Here is a 23582-nt window from a genome sequence, read left to right as displayed (position 1 = left end):
CGCTGTACAGAGAATGTAGTGTTGTCACTAGCTGTTCCTCAGAGGAGCTCACAATCTAATCCCTACCAGAGTCCTATGTCTATATCCGTGTGTGTGTGTGTTTTTTTTTTTTTTTTTTTTTTTTTTTTTTTATATAGTCTAGGGCCAATTTAGGGGAAGCCAATTAACTTATCTGTATGTATTTGGGATGTGGGAGGAAACCGGAGTGTCCGGAGGAAACCCACACAGACACAGGGAAACCTACAAAGTCCTTGCATCTGCAAAGATGTTGTGCTGGCTGGGATATGAACCGGGGACCCAGTGCTGCAAGGTGAGGGCGCTAACCACTACGCCACCGCGCTGCCTAGTGTGTTCCTACCCTCAACCATATGCTTACACTCCTTTTTAAAAAAAGAAAAAAGTCAATTTGCAATACTCTTATAACAAACGTTCCTTCAATCAACCATGAAGTTTAACCAAATAACCACTTCACAACTTGCGTTCAGCAAGGTATTCATTTTCCCATTTAATGAAATGTGCCTGGTTCACATCTATGCGCTGCGCTGAGCAGCGTTACAAAAACGTAGGGTTGCATGCATTTCTGTGCGCTGAACTGTAAAGCGCACATCAATGCAAGTGAATGGGTGCGCTTTTTTTTTTTAGCGCATAGAAGCGCATGCATTTTTGCCCCTAATTGGAAAAAAAATACATTTACATATAAAGACAAAGCTTTACTGACTACTGCTACAATAAGCAAAACGTGCTTTAAAGAAGCGCAACGCACAGAAGCGCGCACAAGCGCATGCGTTTTTTACCACGTGCTTTCACACGTTTCTCAGGGCACCAGATGTGGACGAAGTCTTAATCGCACACCTGAAATGTGCTTGAGGTTAATCCGGTCAGAAACATCTGATCTGCATGCTTGTTCATGGTCTGTGGATAAGTGTCAAGGTGGCCACACACGATACAATTAAATGATCCGATTTTTCAGCAATTCGATAAAAACGATCATAACTCTCGGAAAAAATCGAAAGCCTTTTTTTTTATTTGACTGAAAAATCCGATCGGATTTCCCATTTTCTTCGATTTATATCAATCCGGAATGCCAGATGTTTCTCTTCAATTTCAACTAAAGATTGCATGGTGTGTGTTTAGATTGTCAATTTATTACTATACACACACCCTCAATTTTCTCAAGGGTTTCCAATTATTTTATTCATGATTGGGGGAAAATTGAACATAGGTGTGTGGTACATTGGTCATATTTTTAAAATGTTACAATTAGTCAGAAAAATGTATTGCAATTCTTAAATTGAACAGATATTTAAAAAAATTGTATGGTGTGTGGCCACCTTCAGAGGCAGAGGTTCAACAGGGCATCCAGGCAAAATAAATAAATGTCAGCTTCCATATTCCTCACTTCAGGTGTGCTTTGATCAGTACCTGGCTTAGGAGAAATATGAAGACTGCCATATTTATTATTTTCTACACCACTAAGGTTATTACACAGACGTTAAATTATTTTTTCCCAAAACCGCCGTTTGGGTTTTTGGTTGACAATTAAGGGACTGAGCACACTAGCACACTGATGTGTTGAGAAAAGAAGATGGAAGAATGTTTGTGAGTTCAAGCCCTTAAAGGACTTACGAGGCCAAATACTTGCCTCTCCGTTTCAGGCACGGAGGAAGCCTTCCGTGCCGCTCCCGCCAGGTCCCCCCGCTCATTAGCGGCTGCGCAGCTCTAGGGCCAACCCCTCCGATCCACACTATGTAGCGTGGATCGGAGGGCTTGGCCCTAGAGCTGCGCAGCCGCATTCGCGGCCAGGCGGACTGCGCAGCCGCGGCCAGAGGAAGCGGCCATCTTTGGAGGGGAAGGAGAGCCGGGCCGGGAGCCGGCCCGGGGGGTTAATGAGCGGGGGACCCGGCGGAGCGGCACGGACGGCGTCCTCCGTGCCTGAAACCGAGAGGCAAGTAATTCACTTTTTTTACATAGTTGGCCTCGTAAGTCCTTTAAGAACACAGGCTGTACTGCAATGACTGTATGAGGGGTCATCTCAATTAGGTAGGTCTACGGATGCCAGAAGGACCATGTGTTATAGAAAGCATAGCTTCACTCTGATGAATAGGAGTGAGTGGAGTTCCTCTTTAAATTGTGATTCAGCGTGAAAGCTGGACTTGGCATTGTTAAATTACTGTGTGAAAAATAATTTGGTGCACAGACATGAGCAATTTGTCCCCAGATACAAGTGGACTGTGAGCCAACATTGCCACTTCCAAACTGGGAACAGGGAAGCCGGTTTCTCACCAGTTTCTTGGCTTCTAATCTTGCAAAATGAAGTTGTCCTGTTTTTGTTATGAAGCCAGCTGTAATTAATTTTATGCAGACGTTCTAAGTCCTACTCATTGAGTGGGTGTGAAATAGTCAGTATGCAGATATATCTAGTAATAAAGCAAAGGAGAACGTTATAATTCTGCATTATTAAGACCAGAAACAAAGAATGAATTGTGAACTATTTTTTAACATATGTAAGCAAATACAAATGTCCGGTACTAATAAAATGCCTTTTTTTTGTTTGTTGTTTTTTTTTAATCCATACAAAATCGTGTTTTTATAGATACTCTTAAACATAAGATGATTCTGCTAGCCTAACCCACTGCTATTCGGTGGGGAGATGAGGTTGGATTTGTTGGCAGAGACTGCTGTCTTTACTCTGATGCATAAGCAGGGACACTTGGCTGAACTGAGCTATGCAGTTTGTGCACACCTTGTGAGTTATAGCGGGATTGTCGGCCACAAAATCAAATGCTCACCCACCCACTGCTCTATGTTTAATATGCAGTCTGCAACCTTGCTGTGCATTGCAAGCACTCCAGTCTATTCAGAAATGTTTCTGATATATTAAATCTTATCTCAGTCAGCCTGGCTCTATTTTTGTACATTGCTGACTAGAAGGAAGCTTGTCATCACCCCTCCCAAATTCCTGCTTCTCACTGATTTGCTGAGGGCAGTTCAGTGAGATGCTGAAATCTGATCTATGCTGTGCTCTCATATTTACAAAGCTAGTTAGCCATGACGGTGCAGTTTCTAGTCTAAGTGAAAGAAAAATGAAAAATTGTATGGGCATCTTAAAGGGAACCTAAACTGAGAAGGATATGGATTTTTCTTTTTTAAAATACCAGTTGCCTGACTCTCCTGCTGATCTTGTGTCTCTAATACTTTTAGCCGCAGCCCCTCAACAAGCATGCAGATCAGTTGCTCTGCCTGAAGTCAGACTGGATGCTTGTTTCAGGTGTGTGATTCAGCCACTATTGCAGCTAAAGAGATCAGCAGGACTGACAAGCAACTGGTATTGTTTACAAGGAAACATCCATATCCCTCTCAGTTAAGGTTCCCTTTAACCACTTGAGGACCCACCCTTTACCCCCCCCCCCCCCCTTAAGCACCAGCGCTGTTTGTTGTGATCTGTGCTGGGTGGGCTCTGCAGCCCCCAGCACAGATCAGGGTGCACGCAGAGCGATCAGATCGCCCCCCCTTTTTTCTTGCCTATGGGGATGATGTGCAGGGGGGGGTCTGATCGCTCCTGCCTGCAGGCATGTTGCGGGGGGGGCACCTCAAAGCCCCCCTCCGCGGCGAAATTCCTCCCCCTCCCTCTCCTACCTTTCCCCCCCTGGTGATCCGGGCTGCACAGGACGCTATCCGTCCTGTGCAGCCAGTGACAGGACGTCACATGGCGGTGATTCCCGGCCGCTGATTGGCCGGGGATCGCCGATCTGCCTTACGGCGCTGCTGCGCAGCAGCGCCGTACAATGTAAACAAAGCGCATTATTTCCGCTTGTGTTTACATTTAGCCTGCGAGCCGCCATCGGCGGCCCGCAGGCTATTCACGGAGCCCCCCGCCGTGAATTGACAGGAAGCAGCCGCTCGCGCGAGCTTCCTGATTAATCAGCCTGCAGCTGGCGACGCAGAACTGCGTCGCTGGTCCTGCAGCTGCCACTTTGCCGACGCACGGTATAAGCGTGCGGTCGGCAAGTGGTTAAAGAGAACCAGAGGCGGGGTTCTTACATCGCAATCCGCATACAGAGGCTGGGTCTGCCTATAGAGGCCCCCCCCCGCGCGCTGTCAGACCCCATAAAACACAGCTGCGCTGGCGACACGCTGCGTGTCGCAGCCGGCTGTGTTTATCACAGTAATGCCAGTCTCGCCGCTCCCCCGCCTCCTGAATCGCTCCAGTCCCCGCCTACGTCCCTTCCCTCCATGCTGATTGGAGGGAAGGGACGCGGGCGGGGGAGCAGCCAAGACTGACATTTGTGAGGTAAACACAGCCGCGCGCAGGGGGGGTCTTTGGAGGAAACTAACTAGCAACAGAGGCTGGGCTCTATAGACAGTCCCAGCCTCTGTATGCGGCTTGCGATGTAAGAATCCCGCCTCGGGTTCTCTTTAAAGAGGAACTTCAGCCTAAACAAACATACTGTCATTAAGTTACATTAGTTATGTTATTTAAAATAGATAGGTAATATAATCTCTTACCCACATTGTTTTAAAAGAACAGGAAAATGTTTGATTTCATTATGGCAGCCATCTTTTTGGTTGAAAGGAGGTGACAGGGAGCGTGAGACAGTTCCAACAGTCCTGTGTCCTGAGCACCTCTCCCAGTTGCTAGGCAACGTGAACAACAACATAGGGAATCCCATCATGCTCTACACAGCATCTTTGATGGGTGGAGCTTAGGTAAAAATGCAGCTAAAATTGATGCTTTGGTAAGAAAAACAAAGTTCTGATGCTGTGAAACTGTTAAAGAAACACCAAGCCTTTTCAGTTCTGCTGAGTAGATTTTTAGTCCGGAAGTTCACTTTAAGGTAGTATTTCTGATAGCAATAACTATGGCCAGAAGAGTGAGTGAGCTGCAGGCTCTATCAGTCAAAAGTCCCTATTTTCAGGACAGATTGGTATTATAAACATCCGAAATTTTGTCCAAAAGTGATGTCTAGTGCTACGTACACACATGCGACATCGATCGTTCGTTAAGAACGACGAACGAACTTTTAATTGATGAAAGAACGACCTATGTAAAGATAGTTTTAAAAGGTGTGTAACGATCTGATCGTTAGAACGAACGTTACATCACGTAAAAGCACCTATTGCGCCTGCGCATAAAAATGAGAAGTTTCACAGAGAAATAGTGAAATGCGCATGTCAAGCCTAGTATGAACGACCGTTTCCAACGATGTACTACTTTTGCAAACGATCGTCGTTGGTTAAAATCTGCCGAGACAGAACTTACTTTTGTAGCGATTTGGCTCGTTCGTCGTTTGCCTTAATAGTCGGTGGTTCGTTTTTTGTAACGATCGTCGTTGGTAAAGATCGGGGAACGATCGTTACAAACGACTATAGTCGCATGTGTGTACGCACCTTAAGTTTCATAGGTCTCAAGACCTTGTCTTGCCTACACTTTGTGTTTAATCCAAGTTGTCAGAGAGAGTTTTTCATACATTGGGTGTTAGAAGATGTGTTTTACAATATTTAGCGAGTACAGCTGATTTTAGGAAATCAGATTCATTATTTTTGTTTTCAGGTAAGCGTTTAGGACAGGCTGCATCTAGATCTACTATTGCTAATTGGATCAAATTAGCTATTATTGACGCTTACAAGATAATGAAATTTGATCCTCCAGCATCATTTCAAGAGAACCCGAGGTGGGGATCTTAAGCTGGCCATACACTGGCCCGATTTGCGGCCGTTTCGACAGCAGATTCGATCACTGGAATCGAATCTGCTTCCAATCGTTCGCGCTAAACGCACCCACCGATCCGATTTCCTCCCGAAATCGGATCGGTCCGTCGATCGCGCCGTGCGGAAAAATAACGGTCGATCGCCCGCGGGTGGGGAGCGCGTCGCTAGCGGCGGCCAATCCGATCAGGTATACATTACCTGACGCTGGCTCCTGGGCATCCTCTCCGTGCTGCACCGCACCGCTCTGTTCCTGCTTCCATCCCAGCGTACATAACTTCCTGTGTCACTGCAGTGACCAGGAAGTTCAAATAGAGGGCGCTCTATTTGAACTTTTTGGTCACGGAGTGACACAGTGTACGCTGGGATGCGGTGCGGGGTGCAGCGCGGAGAAGAGATCCCGGAGCCAGCTTTAGGTAATGTATACGGTAGGGAGGGGGCAGGCGGCAGGAGCAGCTCAACAGATTGTGATCGGTTTCAGGCTGAAACCGATTCACAATCTGTTTGCAGTAAAGGCAGCCATACGATCCCTCTCTGATCAGATAGGGATCTGTCAGCTGGTCGATCTAATGGCAAATCGACCAGTGTATGGCTACCTTTAGAGTTAAATCTATACACAGAGGCTGGGTCTGGATATAGTGCCTCTGTTGCTAGTTGAATCTTCCCTAAATCCCTCCCCCCCCCCCCCCCCTGCGCTCTGCACTAGCCCATAAATTACAGCCGCGCTGTCGGGCTCTGTTTACCATTCTAGTGCCACTCACGCTGCTCCCCTAACCCAGCAAAACACCGGTCCCCGCCCGCGTCCCTTCTCTCTAATCAGCGGTGAGGGAAGGGACGTGGGCGGGGATCGGCGCCCTGCAGGAGGCGGGGGAGCTTCATGAGTGGCACTAGAATGGTAAACAGAGCCCGCTGCGACACGCTCAGTGTCGCCAGCGCGGCTGTAATTTATGGGCTAGTGTAGAGCGCAGGGGGGGGATTTAGGGAAGATTCAACTAGCAACAGAGGCTGGGCACTATAGACAGACCAAGCCTCTGTGTATAGATTTAACTCTAAGATCCCCACCTCGGGTTCTCTTTAAGGCTCATTCGACTAGGGCTATGGCAGCTTCATTGGCAAATAGAGCAGGGGCCTCTCCTGAACAAATATGTAAGGTGGCAACGTGGTCAACTTTTTCTATGTTCATTCGTCATTATCGGATCGATGCATTGCCTGCTCAAGACCAAGCGTTTGGGAGGAAGATTGTCAAAGCGGTGGTACCACCCTGAGGTTGTATTACTTGTTAATTGTCTCACTTTGCCCTGATGACTGTGGGGGGAAAAAAAGCAGTTAGTACCTGCTAACGATGTTTTGAACAATCCTTCAGGGCAACGATCCCACCCTGGTGTGTTGTCTAAGTCGAATAGTTGCACTTATTGTGGGTTAGTTGGTTGTTCGCCTGTCGGGTACTTGTCTAAACACACTAACCGTTTCAATGTTTTGTAGGGGAAGTGTTGTCTGTTCCTGCTTCTGGGAGCGGCGACGTCTCACCTTGCCCTGAAGGATTGTTAAAAACATTGTTGGCAAGTACTAACTCTGTCCCCCCCCCCCCCCTCCAGTTCCCACATTCCAAGATACTGGAGGGGTACTGGGTGGCACAATCAATTGGGGCAAGGCCTGGGGGCCCGTCTGCCAGCTCTGGGGCAATTGGCCAAATTGCCCCTATGGAGGCGCTGACCCTGAGTTTTCCCTATCCCGCCCCACCAAGCTAATTTTTGCTGCCTGGAAAAACATTCTGGATCTGTCCAAAACTTTGTATTTATTTTGCTTAACTAGTTGCCGACTGCGTTGCACTGACGGGCGTGGCCGCGGCGACATTCACCCCCCTCCCTCTCCTACCTCCCCCCCCCCCGGTGATCCGGGCTGCACAGGACGCTATCCGTCCTGTGCAGCCAGTGACAGGACGTCCCCTGTCACATGGCGGCGATCCCCGGCCGCTGATTGGCCGGGGATCGCCGATCTGCCTTACGGCGCTGCTGCGCAGCAGCGCCGTACAATGTAAAAGCGGATTATTTCCGCTTGTGTTTACATTTAGCCTGCGAGCCGCCATCGGCGGCCCGCAGGCTATTCACGGAGCCCCCCCCCCCGCCGTGAATTGACAGGAAGCGGCTGCTTCCTGATCAGTCTGCAGCTGGCGACGCAGTAATGTGTCGCTGGTCCTGCAGCTGCCACTTTGCCGACGCACGGTATAAGCGTGCGGTCAGCAAGTGGTTAAGGGAGGACATGACATCAGGATTGGCTTCAGTCAGAAGCAAGCTAGAAAATGCCAGGAACAGAATTCTTTTATTTACTATCAGTGTTCTCCCCAGGATTTTTTTCCAGCCGGGTGGCATGAAAAAGTAGCCGGGTGGGGTGCGAGGTGGGAATGCTGGACCAGTGCAACTCTACCTACAGCATAAGAAGAGGATGAGGAGGCGAGCTGATGACAGGCGGTTGCTCACCAAAACTAGTTAGATGATGCACCCGTCTAAAAGAGCCTGGAGAGAACACAGAATATGGGTGTTATAGTTGCTATTCATACTGGGGTGATTATTACATTAAATATGGGGGGGATAATTTCACGTTTCATACAGGGGTGTTGCATTTCATAGAGGGGGTGATTTTTGTTTATCATATGGTTGTAATTTGCTGCTGGTGTCAAGCGCATGGCCGGATTTCCACACAGGCCCCCGAGGCCGGTTCCTAGGGCGGAAAGATGCCGACAAGAGAGCTGGGGCGGCTGTCGCACACAGGCAGCAGATCAGCTGTTTGTCCCAGTAATCAGCTGGCTGCGCTGTCCTCCAGTCTCTCCTGCGTGGTACACTGTAGAAAAGAGCGCCCTGCCTCTCCTCTCTCTCACTCTGAGGGGCGGGGTTGAGCCAGCAGACCGGGAGATTTGAGCGGAAGGAGGAAGAGGCAGACAAGTAAGTTATGCGTGTGGAGGAGGTACTGCTGACAGAGTCAGGGAGTGAGAAGATATGTGATTGCACTCACTGCATGTTACTTGTAGCGTCAGGGGGGTGAGATGTGTGTGCAGATTACAGGCATTTCACTCACTTAGCATGCTGCCTATTGCTAAACTTCTGTGCAGACAGTGACCAGCTATCTACCTTCTATCAGTTCTATGTTCATGGAGGCAGCCCTGTTACTAGTACTATCTTGTTTTGTTAATCAGCAGCTTTCCTCTTCTCCCTCCCACAGCAATTAACCTTTCATTGCCTCACTGGTTTCTTTGTTACTGTAGGTTTGGTCTTCTGAGCACTGATCAATAGCAGTAGGCACAGATCAGAGAGAGAGAGAACACTATCCTCTATATAGCACCTTACTGTGTCAATAGTAATGTTACTGACTGTCCTCAAAGGTGCACACAATCTAATCCTATCATAGTCCATGTCCTACCATATTATTATTATGTATTTATACAGCACCGACATCCTCCACAGCACATTAGAGTACATAGCCATGTCACTGACTGCCCTCAAAGGTGCACACAATCTAATCCTACCATAGTCATAGTGTAATGTCCTACCATATTATTATTATGTATTTATATAGCACTGACATCTTCTGCAGCACTGCCCAGAGTACATAGTCATGTCAGACTGTCCTCAGAGGAGCTCACACTCTAATCCTACCATAGTCATAGTCTAATGTCCTACCACATTATTATTATTATGTATTTATATAGCACTGACATCTTCTACTCTGTACATAGTCATGTCACTGACTGTCCTCAGAGGAGCTCACAAGCTAATCCTACCATAAAATTTCTAAAACCTTGCGCTCCTAACAGAGTGACAGGCTATCTCAGTTCCTTGTTTTCCTCTTGTCTTAATGCACGGTGCTGCTCCAATTGTGGTTGGCAAGGGTAGGCAAGTTGACGAAGGCGCAGAGCGCCGAAACGCGTAATGACGCTATACGCACGCTAACTGACAGCCACGCCCACACCATTTGCGAGACGGCCATCCCGGACATCGGAGAACGCGCTGCCGGCCACAGCGCGTTGTTGCCCATCTGCATTCGGGTTAGCGGTGGACTGTGCCGCTGAATAAGCGAGTTGTTTTACTGGGTCTTGTAAGTAGATCTTTTTAAATTGCGATTAAACTTTCTTTTGGTAATGCACAATGGAGCGCTTCATTTTCTTCTAGACTAATCCTACCATAGTCAGTCTAATGTCCTACCATATTATTATGTATTTATATAGCACTGACATCTTCTGCAGCACTGTACAGAGTACATAGTCATGTCACTGACCGTCCTCAGATGAGCTCCCAATCTAATTCTACCATAGTCATAGTCTAATGTCCTACCATATTATTATTATGTATTTATATAGCACTGACATCTCCAGCAGCACATTTCAGAGTACATAGTCATGTCACTGACTGTCCCCAGACAATATTGATCAAAAATGATCATTCGAAACCACTAATGGAAAAGGCAAGCTGCTGCTATTCAATTTGATCAGATTAATGGAAACAATCCGTTTTTCAGATCAACTTTGTCAATCTTGTTAAATTGAATAGCAGCTTTCTTTCCATTTGTGGTCCTTAATGTTCGTTTTCTATCACTATTAAGATTGAATTGGACTATCAGTCATAGGGCGTGATTCACAAAGCGGTGCAAAGTGTTTGCACACCTGTGAAAAACTCAGTTTAGGCGTGATAAAATGAAACTCTCGCAAAGTTTTGCGCGCGCAATCGCGTGGTGCATGGTGCAGTGCGCGCGATGCGCCCATGAAACCCTGTGAGCGCTGCGCGCGGAGTTGCGCGACTGCGCGTGCAAAACTTTGCGCGCGGGACTTTGCGCGCGATAAAGAGCACAAATCGGTGCTAACTCAGCGGTGTAAAGCTTATCACGCCTAAAGTCTTTTAGGCGTGATAACTGAGTTATCACCGCTTTGTGAATCAGGCTCATAGAGAGAATTGTATTAATTGCTACCTTAACCCCGCCGCTGTCATGGGGCGGCTGCGGGTAGTGGGCCTAGGGCAGTAAAAAGTACAAATCCGGCCCTGGTCAAGCGGTATTGCAGATAGTAAACAGGAGTCAGTATCATACTAAATTATCTGCAATACTCCTCTACCCCAGCAGCAAATAACATCCATATGAAATAACATGCATGTGAACGCTGCAAGAATCACCCCCACACACTGTCCTTTCAAGGCACTTGCACATACCCTCAACACTGGATCTATGTTCCATTTTTACTATTTTTGCAGCAACAGCAGCAACTTTTGTGTTTCAAAGTTTTTTTATTGAAAGTTTTTAGACATGAACAGTGGGTAACATGAGGAAAGGAACATAGACCAACAGAGCTTATGAAATACATTACATCGGTCACAGAAAAATGGTTATGGGTTGCAGAGTAGTCACATAACTTGAATGACGTTTTTAATACACAGTACATGTGGGGGTAAAACATATTGTCAAGCAAGCGAGCAGCAGCAACTTTTAACATACTTTGTCCAGCTAGTACAGCCATGGCCGGATTTGTAATTTTTACTGCCCTAGGAAACTTTTTAGAACCGATCTCTGGCAGATTAAATCACTGTGATTGAATCGGCCAGTTGCTAAAAATCAAGTAATGTATCACATCTTATGGGCAACCAAGCAGGCAGATGAGACAGACAGCATCAGCAGCAGCCTCCATCCCCAGCAAGTCAGCTAATCCACATTCACGGCCGGCCTTTGGCCTGTGCGACCGGAGCGATCGCACAGGGCGCCGGGCCGCTGGCTTCCAGGGGGGCGCCGCGCTCCTGCCGCATATTTTTGTTTTGTGCTGCGGGCTCCGGCTTCTTCGATTATGTTCCCCTCTGGCTCCGCCCCCTGGTGCCGCGCTGGGGTTGATGGGGGCGAAGACCATGCGGCGCTGCCTCTTGGAGTCAGTGTGAGACTCCACCCAGCTCCCGGCCCCGTGATAGAATGGATGGAGCCAGGGGAGCTGAAGCGCGCAGCAGAATGTATGCCAGCCGCCCTGCCCTGCCGTGTGACTGTGTCCTCTCCTCTGTGAGAGACCACCTGGCCATCTTCTCCTCTCAGCATGCACTCTCTCGTGCACTCACCAAGTAAGGCTCTCCTTGATCCCATCCCTAACCCGGCTACCTACACTGTACTAGTATAAGGAGAAGGTGGGGTGGGGGGTTTGGTAAGGGGGAATTTGCTGCCTAACTAAGAGGGGAACTAGTAGTAGCCTAAGCTTATATATACACACTATGGAGGGATCTGTGTGTGTATGTGTATGTGTATGTGTATGTGTATGTGTATGTGTATGTGTATGTGTATGTGTATGTGTATGTGTATATATATACAAACACACTAAAGGGGGGATCTGCCTACAAGACTAGTAGCCTACAATAAACACCAAGGTGGGGGATAGGCTACTAGTCTTGTAGGCAGATCCCCCCCCTTTAATATTAATATATATATATATATATATATATATATATATATATATATATATATATATATATATATATATATATATATATATATATATATATATATATATATATATATATATATATATATATATATATATATATATATATATATATATATATATATATATATACACACACACACAGATTTCCCCCTTAGTGTATATAGGTTACTAGTCTTGTATATGTAGTAGTCAGATCCCCCTTTAGTGTATATATAGGCAGATCCCGCCCTTAGTGTATATATTATATATACACTAAGGGGGGATCTGCCTAATATATACACTAAAGGGGGGGGATCTGCCTAGATACACTAAAGTGAATCTTGCACATGGGTGTGTGTGTGCGCGCGCAAAGAGGATGAATGGGGGGGGGGGGGCACCAAAATCTGGTTACGCTCAGGGCGCTGTGAAACCTAAGGCCGGCCCTGTCCACATTGCAGCCATTGTTTGTTTTCACAGGTCCCCTAGCTTGAAAGCTCCGTGTACTCAGCAGACTATGCACAATATCAGATAAGAAGTGCATTAGAAGATGTCTCACTCACACCAGAGGAAGGATGATTATCCACTCATGTGCAGTGCTCTGAACTTTTCCCGGCATCAGTGTGGCATGCTTCAGAGGAGCTCGTGTTGTAGAGAAGCAGCCAGGAAACAGGGGGCGGGGCGTCAGAACTCCTTGCCGTGTACTGTGTCTAGAGCTGAAGATTCATGCTGCCAGGGCACAGGAGAGACTCTGTGTGGATACCATCGCTAGGTGGAGGAGGGAGAGAGTGCAGCTTCAGGTTCTCTCCCAGCCGCCCTCAAGTAACTGTGACAGGACTAGTTTCCCTGCACTCTGTTTGTAGTTGTAACTGGCGGCTGCCTCTGCTAGCTGAGCTGCCTGCAAGCTACCAGACACAGGCAACCAGCAAAGCGGGGCATAGAAGAGGCTTTCAGTTATGGCGGTGACAGACAGTTAGCCAGCCCTGCCCCTTACAACCCGCCCAGCCAATCACTGTAGGAGGAGGAGCAGGAGGTCACACAGGCAGATGAGCGCTCCTGCACTACAATGAATGTATAGCGAGAGCTGAGCACTGATTATAGCAGGCAATGGACCGCTCTGCCAGCGTGACATCAGCTGTAGCAAGGTAGGCGGGCGGGATCTCAAACCAGCCGGGCGGCCCGCCCACTTAAAGAGCCCTGGGGAGAACACTGACTATATAAAATTCTCTGAAATCAAAACGTGGACAGTACAATACATCTCTTGTGTAAGTAGAACCAGTAGATGTATGTATGTATGTATGTGTGTTTCTTTTCCTGCGATAGTATAGCTGTCACTGCTGCTTTAAGGGTCTGAGGGAAGTACCATCAGAAGGGCATTCCCTTCTTTATCTAATTTTAAGGCATACTACAGTTTTCATACTTCTGGTTTCTAATTTGTCATACAGCGCTATATTTTCACATCTTAACAATAAAATGCCTTTAAACCACCAGCAACCAAGAATAATTCTGACTACTTTTTCAATTGCAGAGTGCTGAAAAGGTATTTTAAACAGAAGGCATAAAAAAATATCTTATAGGCGAGAACTTAAAGTGAACCTCTGGACTAAAAATCTACTCAGCAGAACTGAAAAGGCTTGGTGTTTCTTTAACAGTTTCACAGCATCAGAACTTTGTTTTTCTTACCAAAGCATCATTTTTATCTACATTTTTAGCTAAGCTCCACCCATCAAAGAAAAAACTTTTTTTTCCCTGATGCTGTGCAGAGCATGATGGGATTTCCTATGTTGTTGTTCATGTTGCCTAGCAACTGGAAGAGGTGCTCAGGACAGTTGGAACTGTCTGTGTCATGCTCCCTGTCACCTCTTTTCAACTAAAAAGATGGCTGCCATCATGAAATCAAACATTTGCCTGTTCTTTTAAAACAGTGTAGGTAAGTTAATTAACATAACTAATGTAACTTAATGACAGTATGTTTAGGCTGGAGTTCCTCTTTAAACACTATTGACAGATCTGGCCCACAGGCCTTTACCCTGTTCACTTTTTTCTCCTGAGAGAAAAATCTTAGGTTTCTAGAAATCATACAGAACTGTCTCAGACATTTTAAGAAGGTGCAACTTCCAAAAACAGGAGGAGATAAGGATTCTCAGAATTAGTGCAGTCTCTGAGAGAATCCTTTGAGTGAGGTAAGATGTACTGTGGCAGCTTTAAAGGATTCCTTTAGCCCTTTTGAAAATTTAAAAACGGGGGAGCAGGTATGTGTAGGAGGCCCTCCTCATGCTCACTGCTTCCCCTGTTCTCCTCTGCCCCCCCCCCCCCCCCCTCTTAAGGCCTAATGTCCCTTCAAATATACTTCTGGACCAGGAGGGTCAGACCGCAGGCTTTGCCTGATGACACGCATCCTTGATTGCCAGGGAGCACTCTGCGCATGCACACTACGTAGTTATTGCACTGCTCTGGGACTTACAGGTCCTCCATCCCGGCGCCCACTGCACTGCATGTACTGGGCATACTGTATGTAAGTTTTTATTCTTCACAATAAACTTGAGTAGCAGCAGTTACAGCGTTTGCTTCCTCTCCCTCAAGCAGGAAAGATCTATTTCAAACTGATGAGTGCGCTGAGTGCCCTGTTTGAGTCTAAGGACTATACAACCCCCAGTCCAGGTCGAGTGCTTTATCCAGTTTCTCACTCTGTTCACCCCGTTTTGTGCTGGACTCCTATTCCTTCACCTTCCTTACATTCTTAAAAAAAAAAAAAAAAAAATACTATTACCGGTAAGGAGGAGCCATGCTCGTCCTGCACTTTACCAACCCTTTACCGCTACAAATGAGGGCTCCTCCAATCCTCTTCTCCTCAGCAGCCGGCATCCACACTCCATCCAGCAGCAGTGGATCCTCCATCCAGGGCTTTGGAGTCGGTACAAAAATCATCTGACTCCTCAGTTTATGAAACCTCCAACTCCAGGTTCCCAAAAATTACGTCTACTCCTTAGTCTACTATGGATTTGGTTCAAAAATCACCCGACTCCAATTCCTCTGTTTATTGAAACCACTGACTCCAGCAGCAGGTACCCAAAATATCTCCGACTCCACAGCCCTGCCTCCATCCCCGCTGGATCTCGGTCTGGCGGGCAAGATGGCAGCGCCCAGGTAGAGTCATGATTCAGTGTGTGCGCCCTCTGCTGGTTGGCGCACATATTGCATCGCGAGTGGGGGGAAAAATTAATTCAAAAGCGACTCCCCACCTGTCAGAAGCCATTCCATTTGACACGCTCGTCATTGTCCTTCTGTCTCCCCTCATAACAATAGAAGCATTGGCAGCCAAAGGCTGATGAAATGTGTACAGCGTCGTTAGCGCTCTGTCACTCACGAAGGACATACTTGCCATCAGATGTCTTCTGGATCTCTGTCAGCAAAGGATCGGGTACCTATCCCTGGCAGGCGACTGAGCACTAACAGCACTGTACAGAGGTGTCATCAGTCTCTGCACAAGATTAATCTATTGCTATGCAGAGGGACAGTGAGGGCATGCAACAGAGCAGCTTCTTGTAGGTGGCGAGAACCATGCCATCATGTGATGCTCAGGCATCGGGAAAGATCCAACATGCTGGATCTTTAGTGATCAACATGCGGCCACTGTACACACGCTGGTCTCACCGATTCCAGGCCATGCCAGTTGTTATCTGCTATGGATGAGTTCAGACCAGTGTTGCCCTGCAACTTCCTTTGTGCAGCAACGTACCAGATAAGTCAGGTAAACTGGGCAATGATCATTTATAAACAAGAAAAGTAACAGATTTTTAACTTTTGGATTGCCTGGGTAGCATCCTTTATTACTTGTTTACCAGATAAAAATAAAGAATTTTGATTTTATGCCTGACAGTTACACTTTAAACGACGTGCAGGTGGCTGTTTGTGAATATTAAATTTAGAAATGTTAATTGAATTTCATTTACATGATTTTGTGGTTGCAACTTATTATACTCAAAATGTATACTAGACCCTTGCTTGTCACATTTTGGTAAGCTGCGGCCAAAAAATTTTATGAAAATGAATTGGACCAATTTTTGCATAGAAATCCTGAAAAAATTGAAAGCCAGGAAGGTTAAAGGGACTCCGAGCAGTGCAGAAACTATGGAAAGATGCATATCATTTTAAAGCTCTCTTTCTCCTCTTTCCAATGATATATAAACCGCCGCCCTACGCCTTTTAGTTTTCGCTATTTTCGCGATTGAAATTGCCGCGGCCGCGATTTCAATCGCGAAAATAGAGAAAACGATTTAGGTGTCGCCAGAAAGAGGAGAAAGAGAGCTTTAAAATGATATCCATCTTTCCATAGTTATATTGTATTACACAGGACGACTTTTTCTGCTGAATGGAGCTGCTGACACTGGGGAAAGTGTCGTCCTGTGTAATACAATATAACTATGGAAAGGTGGATATCATTTTAAAGCTCTCTTTCTCCTCTTTCTGGCGACACCTAAATCGTCGCCCTACGCCTTTTAGTTTTCTCTATTTTCGCGATTGAAATCGCGGCCGCGGCAATTTCAATCGCGAAAATAGCGAAAACTAAAAGGCGTAGGGCGGCGGTTTATATATCATTGGAAAGAGGAGAAAGAGAGCTTTAAAATGATATGCATCTTTCCATAGTTTCTGCACTGCTCGGAGTCCCTTTAAACAGTGGTTATTTTTCACATGAAGTTTTTTTTTTTTTTTATTCTACTTTAACTGTTTGGTGTGTTAATTAAATCCACTTTTTTCTGTTTTTTTTTTTTTTTTCACTTGTAGGAATGCGGTGCGGATTGTGCAAAGTTCCAAAAAAGTGAATTGGAATACAAATTCAGCAAAAAAGCCTTAGAAAAACCATACAATTCCCCACACTCTTGGGGGAAGACTTATGGGGACCACAAGCGCCATCTGGAGTTCAGCCATGACCAGTATCGGGAACTGCAGAAGTATGCAAAGGAAGTAGGAATTTATTTTTCGGCCTCTGGAATGGATGAGGTGAGACTAGACCAAAGACTCATTTTTACAATGAGTTGTGACTTGCTATATGTGCTGTAATAAGGATCCCAATCTGTAATATCCAATGTAAGACCTGTTTCATGCTATACAAGCTTAATACTTTATATTTATATTGCCCCAGCAGATTCCATGGCACTATAAAACAGTGTGGGCAAACTCTACATTAACTTTACACTGGCTGTAGAGTATTATAGTAATCTGAATGGGTTATGATGGTGTGTATTTTGTTGCAACCTGTGATCTCCTGCAAAACCTAAGCCCCAGGACTTTATGCTGATCGGCGTTAGGTGTTCCTGGGGCTGCTGCCGTGGCCATGCCCATCTGCGTGACTTGGGTGGCAAGCAATTAAAGTGAGTGAAGTTTAAAAAAAAAAACTCTTGGTCCTATAGAGCCTTTCTGTTCCACTGCTGGCTCCCACGTTAGCAGTCTAAGTGGGTCGGCAGCCTGAGTGCTCCCGTAGATGGGATGCTCCAAACTGCGCATTTTCAGGAGCAGTCGGGCTCCAGAAGACTGTCTAAGCCTCCTGCAGCAGCAGAGAGCAGTTATATTATATTAACGACTCATCCTCCAGGATGGCTAATACATGAGAGGAAGCCTGCTCCACCCACCAAAGGAAACGCCTCCAATTAATCAATTAGACAGGCCCCATAAATCCTCCCCTGCCTTCACCTCGTCAGTTTTAGTGTGTTTCCCACACCGAAGGATAGCACATGAGGCAGGACTTTACCTGTCTCCTATCATTCTTGGCCTCCTTCCCTGGCAGCGGATGGGACTGCGTAAGGAGCTCTCCCCGCTCCGGGTGGCTGCAGAGGGATCTCTTGTGTCCTGGAGTGGCGGCGGCCTGGACGGAGCGTCTACGCTGGCTGTATCCGCAGGCAGACTGGCTACTGGGAAGCGGAGGTTTGCGGACACGCGCGAGGAAAGCCGCGTGATACTCCAGTCGTGGAGACGGGGGTGGCGTGATGACGCATTTCCGCTTAAAGCGGAAGTTGTTTCAGCGTTCCTCCGCCATTGCATCTCAGCGGCAGAGCGGAGCAGAGGGAAGGCATGGAGCAGTCAGACGCCTTACCCTCTGAGCCCAGCGGACCCCCCTTCAGTCACCTCACAAGCGACAGGACAGGTGAGAAGTGGACAGACAGAGGCTCTTTTTTGTAAGGCATTGCCACAGTCTGTCCACGAGAAATCCATCTTTGCGTGTGATAATGCTGGGCAGTACCTGTTAGCCTATATTGTGTATGTGGGTCATCACAGGTTACTGAAAGAAATGTATATGTTGTTATGTTTGGGGTGCACAATCTCTGTGGCACAATTGGTTAGTGCGTTTGGCTGTTAACTGCAAGGTTGGTGGTTCAGGCCCACCCAGGCATGGCCTTGCCTTTAAACTGTCCTTTTGCCACCTGAGGACTCTAGCCAACCTCAGAAGGCTGCTGACAAGGCCGGGCGCTGCAAACAGTGTGATGTTAAACTAGCCAAATCAGGGTCTACATCACATTGTGAGAAATATTTAAAGTCAAACCCTACTCCTAAAACTCCAGACCCCACTATAGTTATGATGAACTTAATGGAGTCGATGCAGAAAGAGTTTTTTTTTTTTTTTTCCACATTTTAAAAAAACTTTTAGATCGGTTATGTCCTCACCGACTCTATGGACGGTACCTCAGTTACCTACACCTGTCGTGCCGACTCTTCCTACCCAATCAGAAACTCTGCGCACTCCTCAACCCCCCCTCCTCCTACTGGGGTACCGGCTGTCCCTCCTGGGGTCCACTCAAAGCCCGGCACTCAGGATGTGGCAATCTCTTCCTCAGTGGAGGATTCTTTAGAGGAGGGTGAGGAAAGGAGTGAACCTGACTCGGACTTGGAAAATTTAGAGGATATTCCTCAAATCTTCTAAATACCTTTTCAATGCCGAGGAGACTGCGGACCTGCTTAAGGCGATATATGAGGCGGATCAACTTGCTGAGCCAGCGGCTTCATCATCAGCAAGAGATGATATTTATGCAGGGTTGGAGTATTCAGGGGGTAGAAGCTTCCGGTACACCCGGCTATTCAGAAAATTATTTTAGCCCAGTGGGTAGACTCGGAGAAAAGACTTTATATTACCAGATCCTTTAAGCATAGATTCCCCTTTAAAGAGGAGGACATTGCTTTATGGGAAAAATGCCCTAGACTGGATGCTGCTTAATCGCAATATTCCAAAAATACTGATGTCTTTTGAGGACGCGGGGGTCCTGAAAAACCCTATGGATAAAAAGACCGAGAATTTGCTTAAAAGAGCATGGGAGTCCATCTTTTTTTCCTTTAAGCCAGCAATCTCGGCCATTTGCTTATCCCAGAACTGGAACAAATGGCTAGCAGGGCTTAATAAGCATCTGGTGGATGGCACGCCTCATGCTACTATTCTAGAGTCATTTCCGGTAATTGCGCGATCAGTAGTTTTTTAGCAGATGCTGCTACTGAATCTCTGAAGTCTGCAGCCAGAGCTTTGGCCTTAGTCAATACAGCAAGGCGAGCGTTATGGTTAAATACCTGGGAGGGTGACTTGGTTTCTAAACAGAAATTATGTTCGATGAAATTTGATGGTGACCTCTTGTTTGGTAAAGGATAGACAATATTCTAGAGAGGTGTTCTGTGAAGGGAAAAAAATTCCCGGACAAAGGGAAAAAACATTCCTTTCGTAAGAACGTTCAGGGCAAAAGGCAGTTTGCCCAAAAAGATACAAAGTATCAACCCCCGAGAAAGAGGTGGACGTATAACTCAGCAAAATCGAGAACCCCCTTTCTGTTTAACAAACCAGCCACTTCAAATGCAACAAAATGTAATTTCCCGGGTTCCAACGACCCAATGCAAAAAGGAGTTTTACTCCCGGGTCTTCATGATCAAAAAGCCTTCGGGCAAATACAGAATCATCTTAAACCTCAAAAAAATTGAACCCATTTATTCAGGAAAAGAAATTCCGCATGGAGAATATCTTCACGATAGAAAATTTAATCCCAAAGGATGCCTTTATGGCAACGCTAGACATCCAGGACGCATATTTGCATGTGCCGATACACCCGGCGTATCAACGTTTCCTAAGGTTTGCGATACGAGTGGGGGATATAATTCACCACTACCAGTATCGGGCCCTTCCATTCAGGATCTCGTCCGCTCCTCGCATATTTACAAAGATCATGGCAGAGGTGACATCATTTTTGCATCTGCAGAGGGTTCAAATAATACCATATTTGGACGATTGTTTGATGATAGCGGATTCTACTCAGACTCTTCTGCTTCATATAGATCTAACTATACATTACCTCTCCCAGTTGATCTGGCTAGTGAAATACGTCAAGTCAATGTTGATCCCAGCCCAGAAAGTGAAATTTCTGGGATTCTGGGTAGATTCCATGAGGGAAATGTTTTTGTTGCCAGAGGACAAGCAACTGAATCTAATTCTCAAGATACAGGACTTCAGGGCCCAGTCAAGAGTATCCCTGAGGGAGACTCTATCACTGTTGGTCCTAATGACGTCCACAATTCCAGGGATAGTCTGGGCACAGTTTCATTACCGTATCCTTCAGGAATGGTTCCTGACGGTTTCGGACAAGTCCAGGGAGAGTCTGGATCAATCCTGTGCACTCCCACCCTCTGAAATCTCGTCCCTTCTGTGGTGGGAGAAAGTGACAAACCTCAACCAGGGTCGCCTCTGGAATCCTACGGTCTTGAAGATAATTTATACGGATGCCAGTCTGGGGGGCTGGGAAGCTCATTTAGATCATGTACAAGGACAATGGTCCCCGGAGATTCAGGCAAAATCTTCAAATTTCAGATAGCTTTTTGTAGTAAAATTGTCACTGCTGGAGTTCTCCCAGCCATACAAGATTGTCACGTAAATATACTGTCCGACAATATAGTAACTGTATCCTACATTCAAAAACAGGGAGGAACGAGATCAAAGGATCTAAGGGATTTAGCGCACCGAATTCTACAAATAGCGGAAGAAAATTTCAGGACGATCTCGGCGGTGCATATAAAAGACTAGCTAAATATTTTAGCTGATCGACTAAGCAGATAACCATGCACAGAAGCAGAATGGTCTCTCAACCTAGAAGTGTTCAACCAGTTAATACCTCATTGGGGACAGCCGAGTGTGGATCCATTTGCGTCACCACAAAATGCGAAAGTCAGAACTTTCTTTTCCCTTCATCCCTCATCCAGTCTGTCACACCTGGATGCTCTGGCGGTACCATGGCCGAAAGGGCTTCTATATGCTTTCCCTCCCTTCAACTTGATAGTGAGAGCATTGAAGAAAATAGAGCAGGAATCAGCTCTAGTAATTTTTGTAGCCCCCACTGGCTAAAAAAAAAAAAAAAAAAAAAATGCTTTTCGAAAATACTTCGTCTATATCTACAGGGACCGTTGTTTCTGCTTCCCAGGATGGACCTTTTGTTACAGGCAGAATCTTTGCACCCGAACCCCTAGAAATTGGCCCTAGCGGCCTGGCTCTTGAGCGGGAATCCCTGAAGTTAAGAGGATTCTCAGAAAGAGTCATTTCTACTTTAGTCAATTGCTGTAAGTTGACTACAAGGAAGATTTATTGTAAAGTTTGGAGAGTATTTTCTTCTTGGAAACGAAAAAGGAGCATAAAAGAAACCACACTACCTATTATTTTGGTTTTTTTGCAAGATGGTGTTGATTTAGGTCTTGCTACCAGTACCCTAAGAGTCCAGGTTGCGGCTCTATCCTTTTTTTCCTAATTTTAAACTAGCCAAGGAACAGGCAGTTATTGATTTCCTGAAAGCAGTATCCAGATCAAAGCCGATCCTGTCAAAGCTAATACCTCCCTGGGATCTAAGTTTAGTTTGAATTATTTAACTGATTCTTCTCTTGAACCACTCAAGCCCTTTCAATTCAAGCCCTTTCAATTAAAGACCCGTATATATCGGTATTCCCAGACAGGATAGTCTTCAAAACAGATCCCACTTATCTGCCTAAGGTCTCCTCTATATTTTACAGATCTCAAGATATTATTATTCCCTCTTTCTGTGATCCACCTTCCAATCAGAAAGAGGCAAAATTTAACAGACTAGATGTCAGGAGAATTCTTCTTTCTTACCTGGAGACTACAAAATCTTTCAGAAGGTGAAATCACCTTTTCGTAGCCTTTGCAGGCTCAAAGAAAGGACTACAGGTCTCAAAGAATACTATAGCAAGATGGATTAGGGAGATTATTACTTTAGCCTCTAGCGATGCAGGAAATCCATCCCTCAAACTGTAAATGCACACTCCACTAGATCCCTCGCCACTTCTTGGGCTGAAAGGTCAGGGGCTTCCTTAGAGCAAATATGTAAGGCAGCGACCTGGTCTGGTCATCAGACGTTTGTGAAAGCATTATAGAGTGGATCTATTGTCAAGTCAAGACTTTTGGGAGAAAAGTTTTACAAAACATCATCCCTCCCTAAGGTAACCTTATTAAACTTCTCGTTGGTCTCTCATGTATTAGCCATCCTGGAGGATGAGTTGTTAAAACCCTGTTAGAACTTACCGGTAGCGGTATTTCAACGAATCCTCCAGGATGGCTACCTTAGTTCCCTCCCTATCTGGGGGATTATAAAATTTAGTAAAATGGTTAATATAACTATGAATTATTGCATGTTTTCCTCTTCCTGTTGGATCCTTCTAAGTGGTACTCTATAATAACTGACGAGGTGAAGGCAGGGGAGGATTTATGGGGCCTGTCTAATTGATTAATTGGAGGTGTTTCCTTTGGTGGGTGGAGCAGGCTTCCTCTCATGTATTAGCCATCCTGGAGGATTCGTTGAAATACCGCTACCGGTAAGTTCTAACAGGGTTTTCTATTATATAATTATTTTTATTTAGGAACTGTACTGAAAATAACATCATGAATAAAATTGTATATATTAAACACTATAACATATACTAGTAGGCCTAAGCCTGTTTCCAATAATGGGCTCTTGGCCTCCCTCACAACCCCCCTCCCGCCCCTGTCAGCGCACATGCGCCCGCACGTGCTCCCACATGCCTACATCCTTACAGCTATACTAATAGACTGACTATGGAGTTGATGCACATAATAGTGGTAATATAGCTATGCCCACACACTGCACGCCAATATTACTTTTACTTCCTCCTGCAGTACCATGAGTTACACTATTAGCGCGACTTGCAGTACTCTAGTATTGTGACCTTGCTAGAGTAACAGGCGTTACTAATGGTAACCCATGTTAGTAACGTGTTGCAGTGGATTTGTTCTGTCACACACTTCTAAAGTATGACGAAAGAGCAGACAAAGCTTGATTTTAACAGTATGGAAAAAAAATAGCATTGCATGTGTGATTCCTTGCACAACATTGAAAAACTTCTTTGGCGAAGTGAAACCTCTGGCAGGTTGTCGTCCACCCCCGACTTGATATTGCGC

General features: G+C 45.9%; 1 protein-coding gene across 2 annotated transcripts in view; it reads left to right on the top strand.

Annotated features, from left to right (window-relative positions):
• Positions 1-23582, top strand: part of NANS (N-acetylneuraminate synthase) — a 90810-nt gene that overhangs the window by 46656 nt on the left and 20572 nt on the right. For both annotated transcript variants that reach the window (XM_068234248.1, XM_068234247.1), the window contains exon 2: positions 16925-17140. In XM_068234248.1, coding sequence (XP_068090349.1) covers positions 16925-17140 — 216 coding nt within the window. The remainder of the gene's footprint in view (positions 1-16924; positions 17141-23582) is intronic.

The sequence above is a fragment of the Hyperolius riggenbachi genome, chromosome 1 (assembly GCF_040937935.1).
Source record: "Hyperolius riggenbachi isolate aHypRig1 chromosome 1, aHypRig1.pri, whole genome shotgun sequence".
NCBI lineage: Eukaryota > Metazoa > Chordata > Amphibia > Anura > Hyperoliidae > Hyperolius > Hyperolius riggenbachi.
Note: the sequence above shows the minus strand (reverse complement) of the source record. Positions and strands in the feature narration are given on the sequence as shown.